This window comes from Pristiophorus japonicus, chromosome 2 (genome assembly GCF_044704955.1).
Source record: "Pristiophorus japonicus isolate sPriJap1 chromosome 2, sPriJap1.hap1, whole genome shotgun sequence".
Lineage (NCBI taxonomy): Eukaryota > Metazoa > Chordata > Chondrichthyes > Pristiophoridae > Pristiophorus > Pristiophorus japonicus.
The window spans coordinates 17522223-17544620 of record NC_091978.1 but is presented as its reverse complement, the minus strand read 5'-3'; the positions used below and the strand labels follow the sequence as shown (position 1 = coordinate 17544620).

General features: G+C 43.4%; 1 protein-coding gene across 3 annotated transcripts in view; it reads left to right on the top strand.

Moving 5' to 3' along the window:
• Nucleotides 1–22398, top strand: part of LOC139236054 (dedicator of cytokinesis protein 2-like) — a 1544097-nt gene that overhangs the window by 346732 nt on the left and 1174967 nt on the right. For all 3 annotated transcript variants that reach the window (XM_070866795.1, XM_070866794.1, XM_070866796.1), the window contains one exon: nt 9336–9461. In XM_070866795.1, the coding sequence (XP_070722896.1) occupies nt 9336–9461 (126 nt within the window). The remainder of the gene's footprint in view (nt 1–9335; nt 9462–22398) is intronic.

The window sequence follows — 22398 nt, the reverse complement described above, 5'->3', positions numbered from 1 at the left end:
CCTCCCTGCCCCTGTACTCAAATCCCCTTGCTATGAAGGCCAACATGCCATTTGCTTTCTTAACCGCCTGCTGCACCTGCATGCCAACCTTCAATGACTGATGTACCATGACACCCAGGTCTCTTTGCACCTCCCCTTTTCCTAATCTGTCACCATTCAGATAATAGTCTGTCTCTCTGTTTTTACCACCAAAGTGGATAACCTCACATTTATCCACATTATACTTCATCTGCCATGCATTTGCCCACTCACCTAACCTATCCAAGTCGCTCTGCAGCCTCACAGCATCCTCCTCGCAGCTCACACTGCCACCCAACTTAGTGTCATCCGCAAATTTGGAGATACTACATTTAATCCCCTCATCTAAATCATTAATGTACAGTGTAAACAGCTGGGGCCCCAGCACAGAACCTTGCGGTACCCCACTAGTCACTGCCTGCCATTCTGAAAAGTACCCATTTACTCCTACTCTTTGCTTCCTGTCTGACAACCAGTTCTCAATCCATGTCAGTACACTACCCCCAATCCCATGTGCTCTAACTTTGCACATCAATCTCTTGTGTGGGACCTTGTCGAACGCCTTCTGAAAGTCTAAATATACCACATCAACTGGTTCTCCCTTATCCACTCTACTGGAAACATCCTCAAAAAATTCCAGAAGATTTGTCAAGCATGATTTCCCTTTCACAAATCCATGCTGACTTGGACCTATCATGTCACCTCTTTCCAAATGCACTGCTATGACATCCTTAATAATTGATTCCATCATTTTACCCACTACCGATGTCAGGCTGACCGGTCTGTAATTCCCTGTTTTCTCTCTCCCTCCTTTTTTAAAAAGTGGGGTTACATTGGCTATCCTCCACTCCATAGGAACTGATCCAGAGTCAATGGAATGTTGGAAAATGACTGTCAACGCATCCACTATTTCCAAGGCCACCTCCTTAAGTACTCTGGGATGCAGTCCATCAGGCCCTGGGGATTTATCGGCCTTCAATCCCATCAATTTCCCCAACACAATTTCCCGGCTAATAAGGATTTCCCTCAGTTCCTCCTCCTTACTAGACCCCCCGACCCCTTTTATAACCGGAAGGTTGTTCGTGTCCTCCTTCGTGAATACCGAACCAAAGTACTTGTTCAATTGGTCCGCCATTTCTTTGTTCCCCGTTATGACTTCCCCTGATTCTAACTGCAGAGGACCTACGTTTGTCTTTACTAACCTTTTTCTCTTTATATATCTATAGAAACTTTTGCAATCCATCTTAATGTTCCCTGCAAGCTTCTTCTCATGCTCCATTTTCTCTGCCCTAATCAAACCCTTTGTCCTCCTCTGCTGAGTTCTAAATTTCTCCCAGTCCCCAGGTTCGCTGCTATTTATGGCCAATTTGTATGCCACTTCCTTGGCTTTAATACTATCCTTGATTTCCCTTGATAGCCACGGTTGAGCCACCTTCCCTTTTTTATTTTTATGCCAGACAGGAATGTACAATTGTTGTAGTTCATCCATGCGGTCTCTAAATGTCTGCCATTGCCCATCCACAGTCAACCCCTTAAGTATCATTCGCCAATCCATCCCAGCCAATTCACGCCTCATACCTTCAAAGTTAGCCTTCTTTAAGTTCTGGACCATGGTCTCTGAATTAACTGTTTCATTCTCCATCCCAATGCAGAATTCCACCATATTATGGTCACTCTTCCCCAAGGGGCCTCGCACAACGAGATTGCTAATTAATCCTCTCTCATTACATAACACCCAGTCTAAGATGGCCTCCCCCCTAGTTGGTTCCTCGACATATTGGTCTAAAAAACCATCCCTTATGCACTCCAGAAAATCCTCCTCCACCGTATTGCTTCCAGTTTGGTTAGCCCAATCTATGTGCATATTAAAGTCACCCATTATAACTGCTGCACCTTTATTGCACGCACCCCTAATTTCCTGTTTGATGCCCTCCCCAACATCACTACTACTGTTTGGAGGTCTGTACACAACTCCCACTAACGTTTTTTGCCCTTTGGTGTTCTGCAGCTCTACCCATATAGATTCCACATCATCCAAGCTAATGTCCTTCCTAACTATTGCCTTAATCTCCTCCTTAACCAGCAATGCTACCCCACCTCCTTTTCCTTTTATTCTAACCCTCCAAGACATCTGCTTTCTTCCAATTCTGGCCTCATATTCATCCCTGATTTGCCCCGTCCCTCCATTGGCAACCGTGTCTTCAACTGTCTAGGCCCTGCACTTTGGAATTCCCTCCCAAAATCTCTCCAGCTCTCTACCTCTCAATCCTCCTTTAAGATGCTCCTTAAAACCTGTCTCTTTAACCATGCTGTCCTAGTACCTCCTTGTGTGGTTCGTTGTCAAAATTTGTCTGATAACACTCTGTGAAGTGCCTTGGGATGTTAACGGTGCTATATACATACAACTATGTTTTGTCATGTCTTTTATACCATTTACTGCCTTGTTTATCTTTATGAGATCCTCTCTCTTAATGCAGTTCCTAGCATGAGCTGATTAAGAGCTCAAACCAACACTCATTGAAACATATAACATTCTTAAGGGACTTGGCAGAGTAGATACAGGGAGGATGTTTCCCCAGGTTGGAGAGTCTAGAACCAGGGGTCACAATCTGAGAATAAGGGGTCCCCCATTGAGGACTGAGATGAGGATGAATTTCTTCACTCAGAGGGTTGTAAATCTTTGGAATTCTCTGCCCCAAAGGGCTGTGGATGCTCAGTCGCTGAGTATATTCAAGACAGAGATGGATAGATTTTTGGATACTAAAGAAATCAAGGGGATCGGACTGGAAAGTGGAGGTAGAAGATCAGCCATGATCTTATCGAATGCTGGATCAGGCTCGATGGGCTGAATGGACTATTTCTGCTCCTATTCCTTATGTTCTTATGTTCCTAGTTACCCCTTAATTGCACTAAACTTGCAAGCTTGCTCCAAAGGGCCAACCTCTATGGAAATAGAAAAACATCACACTCGATGGCCCAGAAATCCCGCCTCCCTGTCTCCGTAAAGAGTGTGTACGGACCCAGGAAAGCATTGCAAAAGCCGGTTTTCAGCGCGTGTGCGTGCACTGAAAACCAGCTTTTCCGATCTATCAAGCTCCGGCTTGACAGATCTTCCGTATCTTGGCAGCCAGAACATTTGCAAGGGCAAGATTGCGGAATTTACCCACATATCCTGTGGGAATGTCCTGAAAACCCTTGTGCCTGATAAAAGCAGGCACATAGCCTACTTTTACAGGCGTAAGAGTTTTAAAACACACAAAATCATAAATAAAATTTAAAAACACATTTTATTGTTAAAAACCCTGCCCACTACGATAAGTTTATTTTAAACCATAATTAAAAAAACGTTTAAAAAAATCGGAAATTATTGTTTTCCTAAGACATTTATTAACTTTCATTTCAATTCATTTTAATTATGTGAGGTGTGTTTTTTCTTTTTTATTATGGTGTTTAGTGTGGTAGTTTTTTTCTTCTCATTAATAGCAATGAGAACTGGTAGATACGGAGTTCTCATTGCTATTAATGAGAATGCTGTGGAATACTGTACCTGATTGGCTGAGCAGTCTCCGTGACTGCACCTTCTGCGTCCGTACCTCGAGGACAGGAGAGCGTTCCGCAACGTGGGAAAGAGAAGGCCTTACCACCACAATCAGAGGCTCCTGCAGGACCATCAGATACTTTCGTAAAAATACTTCGGTCAGAGGTGTTCATCTGAAAAAAGCGTCCGACCGGAATTTCAGGGTCAATGCGTATCCAAACCACGTGGTGAAATAATTATCCCCATCACTGTAAATAGGGTATAGATATTGTGAGGACCTGGTGCCAAAAGTAAACTGAGCTGCATCAGTGGAGGATTCTATGATTCAATAAGTAGATCTAACATTGTGAGATTTTATTCTATTTTCCTCCTTCTGAAGCCACGAGCACTGATTGCTCTCTAGTACTCTAGCCCGAGTGCCCATTATTCATGTGTGGAACTTGACAGCCTATTTGATCATAGTGGGCTGGAGCTTCAGGTCCTCACCCAATGCCAACACATGCTCGCGATCGTGTAGGCATCACTGCACACCTTTCAGAAGGTGGCCAAATCTCCCCTCCTACCTCAGGGACACTGAAAGAAAGACAGACTATATAACGCCTTTCATGACCTCAGGATGTCCCGAAGCGCTTTATAGCCAATTAAATACTTTTTAAGTGCAGTCACTGTTACATAAGAACATAAGAAATACGAGCAGGAGTAGGCCCCTTGAGTCTGCTCCACCATTTAATAAGATCATGGCTGATCCGATCATGGACTCAGGTCCACTTCCCTGCCCGCTCCCCATAACTCCTTGTTCCCTTATCAGTTAAGAAACTGTCTATTTCTGTCTTAAATTTATTCAATGACCCAGCTTCCACAGCTCTCTGAGGCAGCGATTTCCACAGATTTACAATCTTCTGAGAGAAGAAATTCCTCCTCATCTCAGTTTTTAATGGGCGGCCCCTTATTCTAAGATCATGCTCCCTAGTTCTAGTCTCCCCTATCAGTGGAAACATCCTCTCTGCATCCACCTTGTCAAGCCCCCTTGTAATCTTATACGTTTCGATAAGATCACCTCTCATTCTTCTGATCTCCAATGTGTATAGGTCCAACCCACTCAACCTTTCCTCATGAGTCAACCCCCTCATCTCCAGAACCAACCTAGTGAACCTTCTCTGAACTGCCTCCAAAGCAAGTGTATCCTTTCTTAAATATGGACACCAAAACTGCACGCAGTATTCCAGGTGTGGCCTCACCAATACCCTGTATAACTGTAGCAAGACTTCCCTGCTTTTATACTCCATCCCCTTTGCAATAAAGGCCAAGATTCCATTGGCCTTCCTGATCACTTGCTGTACCTACATACTATCCTTTTGTGTTTCATGCACCAGGACCCCCAGGTTGTAACATAATGCAGGAAACGCGGCAGCCAATTTGCGCACAGCAAGGTCCTACAATGTGATAATGACCAGATAATCTGTTTTAGTGATGTAGTGTTTAATATGGAGAGAGAATTCTTTTGCTCTTCTTCGAAATAGTGCACTGAAGTTTTACTTCTACTTGAGAGGGCGGGAACTTGAGAGGGCGGACAATGTTTAACCCAAAGGGATTCAAAGTCTAACCCGAAAGACGGTACTTCCAACAGTGCGGCACTCCCTCACTACTGCACCGTGTTCATGTTCTAGAGTGGGGCTTGAACCCATGACCTTCATACATAGATCAAGAGCGCTGCCCACTGAACACGGCTGACTAATATGCAACTTTGAGGCATATTTACTGGGTCATTTTAGGTCAAATAGAATCCAGCTCTGTAAACGAATTTGTGTTACATTTTTTTAAATTGAAAAACCCAAGGTGAAGTAATAAAAAGTTCATAGCGAGGGGCACCACAAGGTTGAAAAGAGTAGGTTAGAAAGCAAGGTAAATTGGTGGCAAGGTGATAATAAGTTCAGGGCTTAAAAACCTGAAGGGAGGGAAAGAGGTGAGGAGACCTACGGTTTTGAGTTTTTTTTTGAAAGAATGAGTTAAATAGACGAGAGTGCAACCATTCTTGATCTCAAAACAGTGAGGATGCATGGAGTTTGATTGACAACCATTTACTGCTGTTTAAAATGTCTAATATTTTACTTACACTGAAAACAAATTGTTAATGGATGCTCTGTATGACAGATTTTATAGTCCAACAATCTTTATTCACCGGTTGAAATGGAAGAGCCTTTCAGGAGGTCAAACACCAAAATTTCTGCCACTCATCAATTTCTAATGTTTCCTCTCCATTGTACTGAGAGCCCAAATTTGCCCATAGCTCTTTCAATTATTTTTTGGTCCATTAGCGTCAAATGAGAGAAGACTTTTGTGCTGTAGACTCATGTCATTGCCCAAACTCATTTCACACAGGACATTTATCTAGAGTAACGAGGCAGGAAACCTTAATTCATTCTGTGTTGAGAATATAAAAAGGCCGTTCAGCCCATTGAGTGTATCCTATCTACAATGTGCCCTATCACAACAATACAAAAGCAAAATATTGCAGATGCTGGAATCTGGAATAAAAACAGAAAATACTGGAAATCTCAGCAGGTCAGGCAGCATCTGTGGAGCGAAACAGAGTTAACGTTTTGGATCGATGAACCTTCGTCAGAACTGGAGAGTGTTCAGAAAGAACAGATTCTTAACAAGCACTGAAAGGGGGAGGGGAAGATAGAACAAAAGGGAAGGTCTGTGATAGGGTGGAAGACAGGAGAGATTAGAGAGACAAAAGGGATGATGGCCCAAATTCAAATCGTAACGCCAGGAGTTAGAAAAACATTAGTCAGGATAGGATGTGAATGGTGGGATAATGACCAACTGCCATTGGAGACAAGGAGAAAAAAAGAAAGAAAGAAACAGGCTCTGAGGGGGGGGGAGGGGGCAGGATGGTGGAAAGGGAGCCAAACATTGGCAGCGGTTACTCTCTGAAATTTTTGAACTCGATATTGATTCCAGAAGGCTGTAAAGTGCCTAAACGAAGGTTGAGGTGCTGTTCTCGAGCTTGCGTTGAGCCTCGTTGGAACAGTGTAGGAGACCAAGGACAGAGAGATTAGAGTGGGAATGTAGTGGAAAATTAAAGGAATAATAGGAATGTGTCCTATCACACTCCTGGTATTTAATCCCCTGAGGGAAAGTTATTTAACAAAGCTGAATGATGGTAGCACTCGCATCTCTGAGACAGAACGTTGTGGGTTCAAGTTCCACTCCAGAGACTTAAATTCATACGCTGGCACTTGAGTACAATACAGAGGGAGTGCTACACTGTCAGAGATGCCTTCTGTTGGATGAGATGTTAAACTAAGACCCTATTAGCTCTCGCAGGTGGATGTAAAAGATCCCATAGAAGCCACTATTTGATGAAGATGGGAGGTCTCCCCATATCCTAACCAACATTTATCCCTAAACCAACACCTAAAAAGCAGATTATCCAGTCATTTATATAATTGCTGTTTGTGGGATGTTGCTGTGCACAAATTGGCTACTACATTTCCTACATTACAACAGTGACTACAAAAGTACTTAATTGGTTGTGAAGCGTTTGGGATGTCCGTAGGTCGTGACAGGTGCTATATAAATGCAAGTCTTTCTTTCTTTAACGCTGTAAGTTTTTTTTCTCATTTGTTGTTGGGATATGGGCAGTACTGGCAAGTCATCCCTAGTTACCCTGAGGGCAATTTGCCAGGAGAGGACGTGTCAAGTGGAAGTTTGCCACCTCAATTAAAAAAATGGGGTAAACATCAACCATCTCATCAGCTCGATGCACTCTTGCACATTTCCTGGCATCCGTACAACATAGCTACATTGTAAAGGGCTTGGAGAACCAGTCTCCAGTCAGTCCTATGGACTAAAGGAAGATGAATGGCATGGGAATACCAGGAAAAGCTGGGATCAAAAGTTAACGCTAATGTGTGGAGGGGCGGCGGGGAATGTCAGGACTCTGCGAATTAGGCGCATGCCTAAAGCTCCGGTAAATGATCCCAGTGCATGAAGCTTTGCACTGGGAGCAGTAAAATGTTCTCAAACCGTGTTGTATAATCTTGTTAGGCCTCCTACATAAACCAGGACACATCAACAAGTTTGTTTTTGCACAAGATCACACAAGGTTCCTGAACTTCTGCAGGGGTGCCCTGGTCTTCCACCATAACTTCAGCAAAAGGCCCAGAGATATGGTGAGAGACTGGAAAAAATGCTGATGGAAAGATCATCACATCCATTTGATTTCACTTTTCCAGAATATCAAACTTTTCCATTAAATCGTTGAACTGTTTCTTAAATGAGTCCTCTAACTTGGCTTCAACCATCGCTCCTGATTATCCTTTACTGCTGTTGAATCGGGGGCATATTTATTTTCTTCATTAATTCATGGGATATGGGCGTTGCTGACAGGCTAGCATTTATTGCCCATCCCTAATTGCCCTTGAGAAGGTATTGGTGAGCCGCCTTCTTGAACTGCTGCAGTCCGTGTGCTGTTAGGGAGGGAGTTCTAGGATTTTGACCCAGCGACGATGAAGCAACGGTGATATATTTCCAAGTCAGAATGGTGTGTGACATGGAAGGGAACTTGAAGGTGGTGGTGTTCCCATGCACCTGCTGCCCTTGTCTTTCTAGGTGGTAGAGGTCACGGGTTTGGGAGCTTCTGTCGAAGAACCGTGGCGAGTTTCTGCAGTGCATCTTGCAGATGGTTCACACTGCAGCTATAGTACGCCGGTGGTGGAGGGAGTGAATGTTTAAGGTGGTGGATGAGGTGCCAATCAAGCGGGCTGCCTAGGCCTGGATGGTGTTGAGCTTCTTGAGTGTTGTTGGAGCTGTACTCACCCAGGCAAGTGGAGAGTATTCCATCACACTCCTGACTTATGCCTTGTCGATGGTAGAAATGCTATGGAGAGTCAGGAGGTGAGACACTCGCCGCAGAATACCCAGCCTCTGACCTGCTCCTGTTGCCATAGTATTTATGAGGCTGGTCCGGTTAAGTTTCTGGTCAATGGTGACCCCCAGGATGTTGATGGTGGGGATTCAGCAATGGTAATCTCATTGAATGTCAAAGGGCGGTGGTTAGATTCTCTCTTGTTGGCAATTGTGTGGTGCAAATGTTATTTGCCACTTATCAGCCCAAGCCTGAATGTTGTCCAGTTCTTGCTGCATGCGGGCATGGACTGCTCCATTAAGTGAGGAGTTGTGAATGGAACTGAACACTGTGAAGTCATCAGCGAACATCCCCGCTTCTGACCTTATGATGGAGGGAAGGTCATTGATGAAGTAGCTCAAGGTGGTTGGACCTCGGACACTACCCTGAGGAACTCCTGCAGCGATGTCCTGGGGCTGGGATTGACCTCCAACTACAACAGCTATCTTCCTTTGTGCTTGGTATGACTCCAGTCAGTGGAGAGTTTCCCTCTGATTCTCATTGACTTCAATGTTAGTAGAGCTCTTTGACGCCACACTTAGATAGGAACAAGTTAGATAGGCCACATCTCCAAACTCCCTTTCCTGCACCTCAATTACATTTTTTCGCATTAGTTCCATATCCCTTGGTACCTTTACCCAACAAAAGTCTTTCGATCTCAGTCTTGAAAGCTCCAAATGCCGCCCCCGACCACCCCCCCACCCCCCACCCGCCCCGATCCAAAGCCTTCGAGGTGAGGAGGGTTTTGGGCTGGAGTGAGAAGAGAGAGTTGTAGATTTCCACTATCCTTTGTGTGAAAATGATTATGTCAGGACTAACAGACCTGTGGGATTTTCACCTCTCATAATTGTGCCCTTCTCGTAGGTCTCTGGGTCTCTATGAAATTACTGTCAGGAGATCTGAAGCAGATTCGGAAGGACCACCCTCACCTGGTGGACAGAAACACCGTGGTCGCACGAAAAATGGGATTTCCTGAGATCATCATGCCAGGTCTGTCAACTGTGAATGTGGTTAATCGTGCTGAACGCCTATGCAGAAATGGTGTCTTCACCAATTAAGAGTTGAAGGATGAGTATTCTCAACATGTTCGAGCTCTGGAATCTAAAGTACTACTTAACTATGCCCTAATGTTTTCATTTCAATATTAAATTCAGATTGCATAAATAAATGTGATGTCTTCTGAGCCACAGAGACCATAAGGTCCTGTCTCAGGTTCAAACCCGGTCTGTGTTAAGTGAGCTGATCATTGATTGATAGAATCATACAGCACAGAAGGAGGCCATTCAGTCCATCGTACCAGTGCTGGCTCATAAGAACATAGGAACATAAGAAAAAGGAACAGGAGTAGGCCATATGGCCCCTCGAGCCTGCTCTGCCATTTAATATGATCATGGCTGATCCAATCATGGACTCGGGTCCACTTCCCTGCCCGCTCCCCATTATCGGTTAAGAAACTGTCTAACTCTGTCTTAAATTTATTCAGTGACCCAGCTTCCACAGCTCTCTGAGACAGCGAATTCCACAGATTTACAACCAGCTGAGAGAAGAAATTCCTCCTCGTCTCAGTTTTAAATGGTGGGCCCTTATTCTAAGACTATGCCCTCTAGTTCTCGTCTCCCATCAGTGGAAACATCTTCTCTGCATCCACCTTGTCAAGCCCCCTCATAATCTTATACGTTTCGATAAGATTACCTCTCATTCTTCTGAATTCCAATGATAGAGGCCCAACCTACTCAACCTTTCCTCACAAATCAACCCCTTCATCTCTGGAATAAATCTAGTAAACCTTCCCTGAACTGTCTCCAAAGCAAGTATATCCTTTTTTAAATTTGGAAAGCAAAACTATACGCAGTATTCCAGGTGTGGCCTCACCAATACCCTGTATAGCCGTAGCAAGACTTCTCTGTTTTTATACTCCATCCCCATTGCCATAATTGAATTGCATTGAAAGAGTTATCTAATTTCTGAACATTCAAAATTGACGGGTGGAAAAAGACCAGCTGGTCCGTCAAGCCTGCCCCACACACCATGATGGCTGGAGCATAATGACGAGGTAGTTTAATTGATATTCTTCTATTAATACAACCAAATGCCCTGTTAGTTTTAGCTACACCTTCTCTACATTAGTGATGAACCTTCAATTAGTCCCACTTCCCTCCTCATTCCCCATAGCCCTGGAATTTTTTTCCTTTTGAAGTATATATCCAAATCAGTTATGGGGCGAGACTGGAGAAGCTGAGGTCGTTATCCTTACAGCAGAGAAGTTTAAGATAAGATTTGATAGAGGCATTCAAAATCATGAACAGTTTTGATAGAGTAAATAAGGAGATATTGTTTCCAGCAGCAGAAGAGCTGGTAGCCATAAGACACAGATTGAAGGCGACTGGCAAAAGAACCCGAGGCGACACGAGGAAACATTTTTTTACTCGGCGAGTTGTTGTGATCTGGAATGCAGTGCCTGAAAGGATGGTCGAAGCAGAAAGGAATTGGATAAATATTTGAAGGGAAAGAATTTACAAATCTATGGGGAAAGAGCAGGTGGAATGGGATTAATTGAATAGTTCTACCAAAGAGCCGGCACAGGCAAGATGGCCGAATTGCCTCTTTCTGTGCTGTATCATTCTATGATTCCAGTTTGAAAGTTACCATTGAATCTGTGTAAGATTTCTGAATCTCTCTGGGCTCATATTTGACAGTGAGATGATTCATTCAAAACAATTGGAAGGGTTTATTAAAAACATACACACATGCACATTATCAACACTTGTCAATTATGTTATAACAGAGCTACAATGAGGTTAGAATAACGAGTGATATATGTTACATCCCTTTTGCTGGCTGGCTTGGACACACGACTTGCTGTTTTAGCTGGTCTTCAGGGATGTCTCGTACTGTGTGTCCAACAGAGAGAGCAACCTGTGCGGCTTAAGTTTTTAAATCCCTTCAGTCCATTGTCCCTCCGAAAGCCTCATGATTGGATCTTGGCTCCAGGGCAGCTCCTTATTGGTTCTCCTCACACATGTGGCTGTCTGGTCTGGCTCAGCCATCTCTGATTAGTTTAAATGGCTTTCCAATACACAAAAACCATGCGGTAGCTCTGGGGGCTTTCATTTTGTTTCTTACAAAACTTAGCCCATGCTGGCAATCTGTGGGCTTCCATTTTATCTCAACATAAACAGGCCTTTCCGTTAATCTACACTTTTAACATTTATGCATACACATAATCAATTTTAATCATTAATAAACACTTTTATTCTTACATCTGCTTCCAGCGCCCTTTCAGGCAGAGCATTCCAGATCACAACAACTCGCTGTGTCAAATAAATTCTCATCTGCCTCCTGTTGGCAATTACTTTAAATCTGTGTCCTCTGGTTACCGACCTTACTGCCACTGGAAACAGTTTCTCCTTATTTACTCAAAGCACTTCATAATTTCGAACACCTCTATTAAATCTCCCCTTAACCTTCTCTGCTCTAAGGAGAACAATCCGGAAGCTTCTCCAGTCATGTTGATCTCCCCCGGCTTGTAGCGAAAGTGTTACAATTGGTCTGAGCATCCACTCGGCTACACATTCAGCCAGCATTCCAGCTTTCAATCCTCATCCAATTGAAAGATTGCCTTGGGTGGGATTAGTTGGGGAGGGAATCAGACTCAGCTGTGATACTTCTCAATGCCTGGGCTTCATATTAAGAGGAACACAGGGCTGGATTTTCGGTTGTCTATAGCCTTAGTTAGCGGCCAGAGGGGAAGTTAATGCGAGTGTTAGAGATTAGCAACCAGGCACGCAGCTTTTAACGGAAAATTCATTAGAAGCCCACCGGGAGCACAAACCATTAGTGCCCGGCTGCTGATGATCACTTTGATCCTGACTTATTCCTGGTGCAATACCCACGCTTGTGTCCAGGTCAGTAAATTCGGTGCGGCCCTCTCATTGAGTGCCTGCCAATAACAAAGTCTGGAAAAATAGTCGGTCCAGGCTTGCAGAGTCGTTAACTGGTGGCTACTTAAAGGGATGAGGAAGCGCTTCCCTCGGAGGTCACAGTCAGTGCAACGTTTACACACAGCATGGTGCATGAGCCTCCCAGTTTGCAAAGGCAGACGGACATAACAGTGCAGGTTGAAAACCAGTGATTTTGAAAACTGTAATGGATACGTTACTATGCCGCGCCTTTAAGGCTCGGCTTTTCCCGGGATCTGACTTGGAGATCCATGCATGCGCAATGGGCCCGCAAAGTGTGTACCGATCAAACGCCCCCCCCAGCTCTGGTGTGTAATGGTTGATTTATTGCCCCTGGTCAGCACATCACCCGATTCTGACAAATTTCTGGGCGGGAGGCACAAACTTTTTCAAGGTGCTAAAATTATGGCCTCGCCTGGATTAATGCTACAACAGAGGCACGACCGAATTTCTCCCCCATAGAACCATAGGAACATTGGTCATAGGAACAGTGCGAGGTCATTCAGTCCCTCGAGCCTACTCCACTATTCAATTAGATCATGGCTGATCTGTATCTCAAATCCATTCACCCGCCTTGGCTCCATATCTATTGATACCATTGCCTTACAAAATTCTTTCGATCTCAGTCTTGAAACGTTCACTTGTCTAAGGGTCCACAGCCTTCGGAGGGAGAGAATTCCCAAATTATACTACCCTTTGTGAGTGACCACCTGAGGGATGTACTTTTGAGCCAGACCACAGCCCATGGAATCATACCCGTCATCACTCACCACCTTCAAAAGAGAATTACATATCATTTACAGGGCAGGCATCCCAACATGTTGATGCTGGTGTTTATGCTCCAGACCAGCTTCTTCCCACCTTACTTCATCCCACTCCATCAACATATCCTTTTCATCCTTTCTCCTGCATTAACTTATTTAGCTTTCCCTTAAATGCATCTCTGCTATTCTCTCTATTGTATTATAAACTGAATGGTAGAATTTTAAAGGCGGGTGCAGGAACAGAGAGACTTCAGGGTGCACATACACAAATCTTTGAAGGTGGCAGGACAAGTAGAAAATACTGTTAAAAAAGGATATGGGATCCTTGGCTTTATAAACAGAGGCTCAGGGCTAGAATTTGCTATGGCTTACCGCCTGGTTTCTGGACGGTATTGGCCATTGTGGGCAGTAATCAGGTGAGCTGAAAATTCCTTACTTGAGCACATGGTTGCGAGGTACCGCTGGAGTGCGGACCAACGGAGTGCACCATCCACAGATCACCTTGGCACGATATTTGGCTGAGCGGGGACCCGTAGGTAAGTATATTAAAAAAAAATGTCCTCGAGGATCAGCGGAGCTCGGTGGTAGGTAAGTGGCCCTGCAAGGAAAAGGTAAGTGATTGTTTTTTACTATTTATTTTCAAAATCTGTTCGGGTGATTTAATTTAAAAGTGTCTTGGGAATGTTTTTTGATTATTTTAGTTAGGTTTTATGCAGCCTCGAGGTAAATTTTTATAGATTTTTTATTTTTCGCCCATTTTCTTTAGGCACTGCCCAATCTAGCCGAAATTGCACTTTCCCCCCCAGATTGAGGGTGCGAGGCCCATGTTTTTCGCTGGGCGGATTAAAAAAAATATTTTCGAGAAGTTTTCACTGGCGATAATCTTCCCAGCCTTCACGGTTTTTCGGACGGCAATCGGGTGCTGGTGGGCTTTGGGGAAATTCGAGTCCATAGAGTACAAAAGCAAGGAAGTTGTGCTTTATAAATCACTGGTTAGGCACTAGCTGAAGTAATGTAGCCAATTCTGGGCACAGCACGTTAGCACAGATAGTAAGGCCTCAGAGAGGGCACAGAGGAGATTTACTTGAATAGTACCAGTGATGAGGGACTTCAGTTATACGGAGAGACTAGAGAAGCTGGGTTCTTCTCTTAGAGCAGGGAAGGTTCAGGCAGATTTAATAGAGGTGTTCAAAATCATTAATGGTTTTGATAGAGTAAACAAGGAGAAACTGTTTTTAGTGACAGAATGCTAGCTAACCAGAGGACACAGATTTAAGGTAATTTGCAAAAGAAGCAGAGGCGAGATGAGGTGAAATGTTTTATGCAGCAAGTTGTTATGCTCTATGATTGAGTTCAAAGTTGTGATTGAAAGGGAAAAATGCGAAACAGCTACTCAAATTCTTGATTTAGGCAAGGCCGACTTTAACAGAATGAGACAGACTGTCCACAGTAAACTGGTTCAAATCTGTTAACGGGCGAAATGACAGAATATCAGTGGGAGGTGTTCAAAAAAGAATTTAAGCTGATACAGAACCAATTTATACTGTACAGTATCTCTATTTTCCAAAATAAACAGCCATCAATGACTAAAAGGATAAGGGACAACATAAAACTAAAAGAAAAAGCATACAAGAATGCAAAATATAGCACAGATCCTGGCGAATGGGAGAGACATAAAGAACAGCAAAGGGTCACCAGATAGTAAGAGCTACAAAAAGGAAGTACGATAAGAAACTTGTAGGTGGTCACCAGAGCCAAGTCCACGGGGGGAGGAAGAAGAGTGGTAGAGGATTGGATACGTAGGGGAGCAGGCAAGTGTTTTTGCGGCCTCAGACGTGACTCCACGATGGTATGTTGCCTCCCTGATGCCAGGATCAAGGATGTTACCGAGTGGCTGCAGGACAATCTGAGGGGGGGGAGGGTGAACAGCCATAAGTCATGGTCCTTATCAATGACATAGACAGAAAAAGAGATGAGGTCCTGCAGGCAGATTTTAGGGAACTCGGAGAGAGAATAAAAAGCAAGACCTCAAAGGTTGTAATCTCTGGATTATTCCCGGTGTCACGTGCAAATGAGTACAGAAATAGGAGGTTAGAGCAGATGAATGCGTGGCTGGGAAGATGGTGCAGGAGGGAGGGCTTTAGATTTCCGAGATGTTGGGACCGTTTCTGGGGGGCGGTGGGACCTGTACAAGTCGGACGGGTTACACATCAACAGAGCCGGGACCAATATCCCCATGGAGGTGGGGGCATTGCTAGTGCTGTTGAGGAGGGTTTAAACTAGCTTGGCAGGGGGATGGGAACCTGAGAATAGATTCAGTGGGGAGAGAAGCAAAGCTGAATTGGAAAAGTAGAAAGTAAATTTGGGAGGCAGAGGAAACAAAGGCTAGAAAATAGACAACAAGGGAATTTGGCAGTGCTAAATGGTATATACTTCAATGCAAGAAGTCCAGGGAATAAGGCAGATGAGCCGAGAGCACAGATAGACACTTGGGAGTACGATATTATAGCTGTTACTGAGACATGGCTGGAAGAAGGGCAAGTATGGCAGCTCAACATTCCTGGTTACAGGGTTTCAGACGGGATAGAGAGGGGGTTAAAAAAAGAGGGGGGGGGTCGCAGTATTAATTAAAGAAACAATTACAGCTGTGAGGAGGGATCATATGTTAGAAGGATCATCAAACGAGGCAATATGGGTTGAATTGAAGAACAAAAAAGGAGTGTTCACACTGCTGGGAGTGTACGGTAGATCCTAAAACAGACAGCGGGAGATAGAAGAACAAATATGTCGGCAAATTTCTGAGAAGTGCAAAAACTATAGGGCAGTAATAGTAGGGGATTTGAACTACCCTAATATTAACTGGGATAGAATTAGTGTGAAAGGTATAGAGGGTGCAGAATTCCTAAAATGCATTCAGAAGAACTTTTTTAGCCAATATGTAGCAAGCCCAACAAGGGAGGGGACGGATTTGGACCTAGTTTTAGGGAATGAATAGGGGCAGGTGGAAGGGATATCAGTGGTAGAGCATTTCGGTGCTCATAATTCAGTTAGATTTAGGGTAGTTATGGAAAAGGACAAATATAGACCAGGAATAAAAGTTCTCAATTGGGGAAAAGCCACATTTTGCTGAGCTGAGATGAGATTTGGCCAAAGTGGACTGGAAATAACTGCTGGAAGGTAAATCAGTGCCAGAGCAGTGGAAGGCATTCAAGGAGGAGATCTTGAGGGTTCAGAACAAGTATGTTCCCTTAAAGAAAAAGGGTCGGACAAAAAAAACCTAGTGCCCTTTGGATGTCAAGGGTCATACAGGGTAAGATAAAGGAGGCTTATGATAGATACCGAGGGCTAAATACTGCAAAAAATCTAGACGAGTATAGAAAGTGCAGTGGTGACATTAAAAAGGAAGTTAGGAAAGCAAAGAGAGCATGAAAACATTTTGGCAAGTAAAATCAAGGAAAATCCAAAAATGTATTATAAATACATTAAGAGCAAGAGGATAACTAATGAAAGAGTTGGGACTATTAGAGAACATAAAGGAAATCTTTGTGTGGAGGTGGAAGAAGTAGGTAAGGTTGCATCTGTTTTTACAAAAGAGAGGGAGTGATGCAGACATTGAAATCAGGGAGGAACAGTGTAAAATATTAGATGAAATAAACATGGTGAGAGAAGAAGTATTAAGGGGCTTAGCAGCTTTGAAAGTGGATAAATCCCCAGGCACGGATGAAATGTATCCCAGGAAATGTTAACAGAAGCAAAAGAGGAAATAGTAGAGGCTCTGATCATCATTTTCCAATCCTCTTTGTCTACATGTGTGTTGCCAGAGGACTGGAGGACTGCTAATGTTGTACCGTTGTTTAAAAAAGGAGAAAGGGATAGACCAAGTAATTACAGGCCATTCAGCCTAACCTCAGTAGTGGCAAAATTATTGAATAAAATTCTGAGGGACAGGATAAATCTTCAATTTAGAAAGACGCAGATTAATCACGGACAGTCAGTATGGATTTCTTAAGGGAAGGTCGTGTCTGACTAACTTGATTGCATTTTTAAAGAAGGTAACAAGGAGGGTTGATGAGGGTAGTGCGTTTGATGTAGTGTATAAGGATCTTAGCAAGGCTTTTAATAAAGTCCCACATGGCAGACTGGTCATGAAAGTAAAAGCCCATGGGATACAAGGCAAAGTGGCAAGTTGGATCCAAAATTGGCTCAGAGGCAGGAAGCAAAGGGTAATGGTTGATGGGTGTTTTTGTGATTGGAAGGCTGTATCCAATCGAGTTCTGCAGGGCTCAGTGCTGGGTCCCTTGCTTTTTGTGGTATATAGCAATGATTTAGACTTGAATGTAGAGGGTGTGATTAAGAAGGTTGCAGATGATACAAACATTGGGTGTGTGGTTCATAATGAAGAAGAAAGCTGTAGATTGCAGGAAGATATCAATGTATTGGTCAGGTGGGCAGAACAGTGGCAAATGGAATTCAATCCGGAGAAGTGTGAGGTAATGAATTTGGGGAGGGCTAACAAGGCGAGGGAATACACATTAAATGGTAGGTCACTGAGAAGTGTAGAGGAACAAAGGAACCTTGAAGTGCATGTGCACAGGTCCCTGAAGATAGCAGGCCAGGTAGATAAGGTAGTTAAGAAGGCGTACGGAAAACTTGCCTTTATTAGCCGAAGCATAGAATACAAGAGCAGGGAGGTTCTGCTTGAACTGTATAAAACACTAGTTAGGCCACAGCTAGAGTACTGATTGCAGTTCTGGTCATCACATTACAGAAAAGATGTGATTGCACTGAAGACGGTACAGAGGAGAGTTACGAGGATGTTGCCGAGACTGGAGGAATGATTGGATAGGCTGGGGTTGTTTTCTTTGGAACAGAGGAGGCTGCGGAGAGACCTTATTGAAGTGTATAAAATTATGAGGGGCCTAGGTAGAGTGAATAGGTAGGACATATTTCCCTTAGCAGAGGGATCAACAACCTGGGAGCATACATTTAAAGTAATTTTAGAGGTGATTTGAGGGGTAATTATTTCTCCCAGAGTGTGGTGGGGGTCTGGAACTCACTGTGTTCAGAATGCCTCACCACATTTAAAAAGTACCTGGATGTGCACTTGAATTGCCGTAACCTACAATGCTATGGATCAAGAGCTGGAAAGTGGGATTAGGCTGGATAGCTCTTTGTTGGCTAGCGCGGTTCAAGCATAATATCCCAGCTCTTGTATTCTATGCCTTGGGCTAATAAAGGCAAGTATTCCGTATGCCTTCTTAAACACCTTATAAAAACTTAAGAAATAGGAGCAGGAGTAGGCCATATGGCCCCTCAAGCCTGCTCCACCATTTAATACGATCATGGCTGATCCGATCATGGACTCAGGTCCACTTCCCTGCCCGTTCCCCATAACCCCTTATTCCCTTGTCGGTTAAGAAAGTGTCTGTCTCTGTCTTAAATTTATTCAATGTCCCAGCTTCCACAGCTCTCTAAGGCAGCGAATTCCACAGATTTACAATCTCCTGAGAGAAGAAATTCATTCTCAGTTTTAAATGGGCTGCCCGTTATTCTAAGATTATGCCCCCAAGTTCTCATTTCCCCTTCCACCTTGTCAAGCCCCCTCATAACCTTATACGTTTCAATAAGATCACCTCTCATTCTTCTGAATTCCAGTGAATAGAGGCCCAACCTACTCAACCTTTTCTCAGAAGTCAACCCCCTCATCTCCAGAATCAAACTAGTGAACCTTCTCTGAACTGTCTCCAAAGCAAGTATATCCTTTTGTAAATATGGAATCCAAAACTGTATACAGTATTCCAGGTGTGGTCTCACCAATAACCTATATAACTGTAGCAAGACTTCCCTGCTTTATACTCCATCCTCTTTGCAATAAAGGCCAAGATTCCATTGGCCTTCCTGATCACTTGCTGTACCTGCATACTAACCTTTTGTGTTTCATGCATAAGTACCCCCAGGTTGCGCTGTACTGCAACACTTTGCAATTTTTCTCCATTTAAATAATAACTTGCTCTTTGATCTTTTCTGTCAAAGTGCATAACCTCACACTTTCCAACATTATACTCCATCTGCCAAATTTTTGCCCACTCACTTAGCCTGTCTATGTCCTTTTGCAGATTTTTTGTGTCCTCCTCACACATTGCTTTTCCTCCCATTTTTGTATCGTCAGCAAACTTGGCTACGTTACACTCAATCCTTTCTTCCAAGTCATTAATATAGATTGTAAATAGTTGGGGTCCCAGAACTGATCCCTGTGGCACCCCACTAGTTACTGATTGCCAACCCGAGAATGCACCATTTATCCCGACTCTCTGTTTTCTGTTAGTTAGCTAATCCTCTATGCATGCTAATATATTATCCCCAACCCCGTGAACTTTTATCTTGTGCAGTATGTGGCACCTTGTCAAATGCCTTCTGGAAGTCCAAATACATTACATCCACTGGTTCCCCTTTATACACCCTGTTCGTTACATCTTCAAGGAATTCCAGCAAATTTGTCTAACATGACTTCCCATTCATAAATCCATTCTGACTCTGCCTGACCGAATTATGCTTTTCCAAATATCCTGGCCTGCTATCTTCAGGGATCTGTGGACATGCACTCCAAGGTCCCTTTGTTCCTCTACACTTCTCAGTGATATACCATTTAAGGTGTATTCCCTTGCCTTGTTAGACCTCCCCAAATGTATTACTTCACACTTCTCCAAATTGAATTAATTTTCCACTGTTCGGTCCACCTGACCAGTTCATTGATATCTTCCTGCAGTCTGCAGCTTTCTTTTTCATTATCAACCACACAGTCCATTTTTGTATCATCTGCAAACTTCTTAATCATACCCGTTACATTCAAGTCCAAGTCATTGATATATACTACAAAAAGCAAGGGACCCAGCACTGAGCCCTGCGGAACCCCACTGGATATAGCCTTCCAGTCACAATAACACCCATCAACCATTACCTTTTGCTTCCAGCATCTGAGCCAATTTTAGATCCAACTTGCCACCTTACCTTGGATCCCATGGGCTTCTACTTTCATGACCAGTCTGCCATGTGGGACCTTATCAAAAGTCTTGCTAAAATCCATATACACTACATCAAATGCACTACCTTCATCGACCCTCCTTCTTAACTCCTCAAAAAATGCAATCAAGTTAGTCAGACATGACCTTCCCTTAAGAAATCCATGCTGACTGCCCTTGATTAATCCATGTCTTTCTAAATGAAGGTTTATCCTGCCCCTCAGAATTTTTTCACAAAATTTTCCCACCATTGAGGTTAGACTGACTGGTCTGTAATTACTTGTTCTATCCTTTTCTCCCTTTTTAAACAAAGATATCACATTAGCAGTACTCCAGTCCTCTGACACCACACCTGTAGCTAGAGAGAACTGGAAATGATGGTCAGAGCCTCTGCTGTTTCTTCTTTTGCTTCTCTTCAAAGCCTGGGATACATTTCATCCGGGATTGGGCATTTATGCACTTTCAAAGCTGCTAAACCCCTTAACATTTCCTCTCTCACTATGTTTATTTCTTCTAATATTTCACACTCCTCCTCCCTGATTGCATAGTCTGCATCACACTGATTGCAATGTCTGCATCACCTCAACTATTCACTGTATTCATTAATGACTTAAATGACAGGATAGAGACCCACATATCCAATTTGCTGATGACACAAAAATAGGCGGCATTGTAAGCAGAGTAGATGGAACTATAAAATTACAAACAGATCTTCATAGATTAAGTGAATGGGTAAAACTGGCAAATGGATTTCAATGCATAACCTCACACTTTCCAACATTATACTCCATCTGCCAAATTTTTGCCCACTCACTTAGCCTGTCTATGTCCTTTTGCAGATTTTTTGTGTCCTCCTCACACATTGCTTTTCCTCCCATTTTTGTATCGTCAGCAAACTTGGCTACGTTACACTCAATCCTTTCTTCCAAGTCATTAATATAGATTGTAAATAGTTGGGGTCCCAGAACTGATCCCTGTGGCACCCCACTAGTTACTGATTGCCAACCCGAGAATGCACCATTTATCCCGACTCTCTGTTTTCTGTTAGTTAGCTAATCCTCTATGCATGCTAATATATTATCCCCAACCCCGTGAACTTTTATCTTGTGCAGTATGTGGCACCTTGTCAAATGCCTTCTGGAAGTCCAAATACATTACATCCACTGGTTCCCCTTTATACACCCTGTTCGTTACATCTTCAAGGAATTCCAGCAAATTTGTCTAACATGACTTCCCATTCATAAATCCATTCTGACTCTGCCTGACCGAATTATGCTTTTCCAAATATCCTGGCCTGCTATCTTCAGGGATCTGTGGACATGCACTCCAAGGTCCCTTTGTTCCTCTACACTTCTCAGTGATATACCATTTAAGGTGTATTCCCTTGCCTTGTTAGACCTCCCCAAATGTATTACTTCACACTTCTCCAAATTGAATTAATTTTCCACTGTTCGGTCCACCTGACCAGTTCATTGATATCTTCCTGCAGTCTGCAGCTTTCTTTTTCATTATCAACCACACAGTCCATTTTTGTATCATCTGCAAACTTCTTAATCATACCCGTTACATTCAAGTCCAAGTCATTGATATATACTACAAAAAGCAAGGGACCCAGCACTGAGCCCTGCGGAACCCCACTGGATATAGCCTTCCAGTCACAATAACACCCATCAACCGTTACCTTTTGCTTCCAGCATCTGAGCCAATTTTAGATCCAACTTGCCACCTTACCTTGGATCCCATGGGCTTCTACTTTCATGACCAGTCTGCCATGTGGGACCTTATCAAAAGTCTTGCTAAAATCCATATACACTACATCAAATGCACTACCTTCATCGACCCTCCTTCTTAACTCCTCAAAAAATGCAATCAAGTTAGTCAGACATGACCTTCCCTTAAGAAATCCATGCTGACTGCCCTTGATTAATCCATGTCTTTCTAAATGAAGGTTTATCCTGCCCCTCAGAATTTTTTCACAAAATTTTCCCACCATTGAGGTTAGACTGACTGGTCTGTAATTACTTGTTCTATCCTTTTCTCCCTTTTTAAACAAAGATATCACATTAGCAGTACTCCAGTCCTCTGACACCACACCTGTAGCTAGAGAGAACTGGAAATGATGGTCAGAGCCTCTGCTGTTTCTTCTTTTGCTTCTCTTCAAAGCCTGGGATACATTTCATCCGGG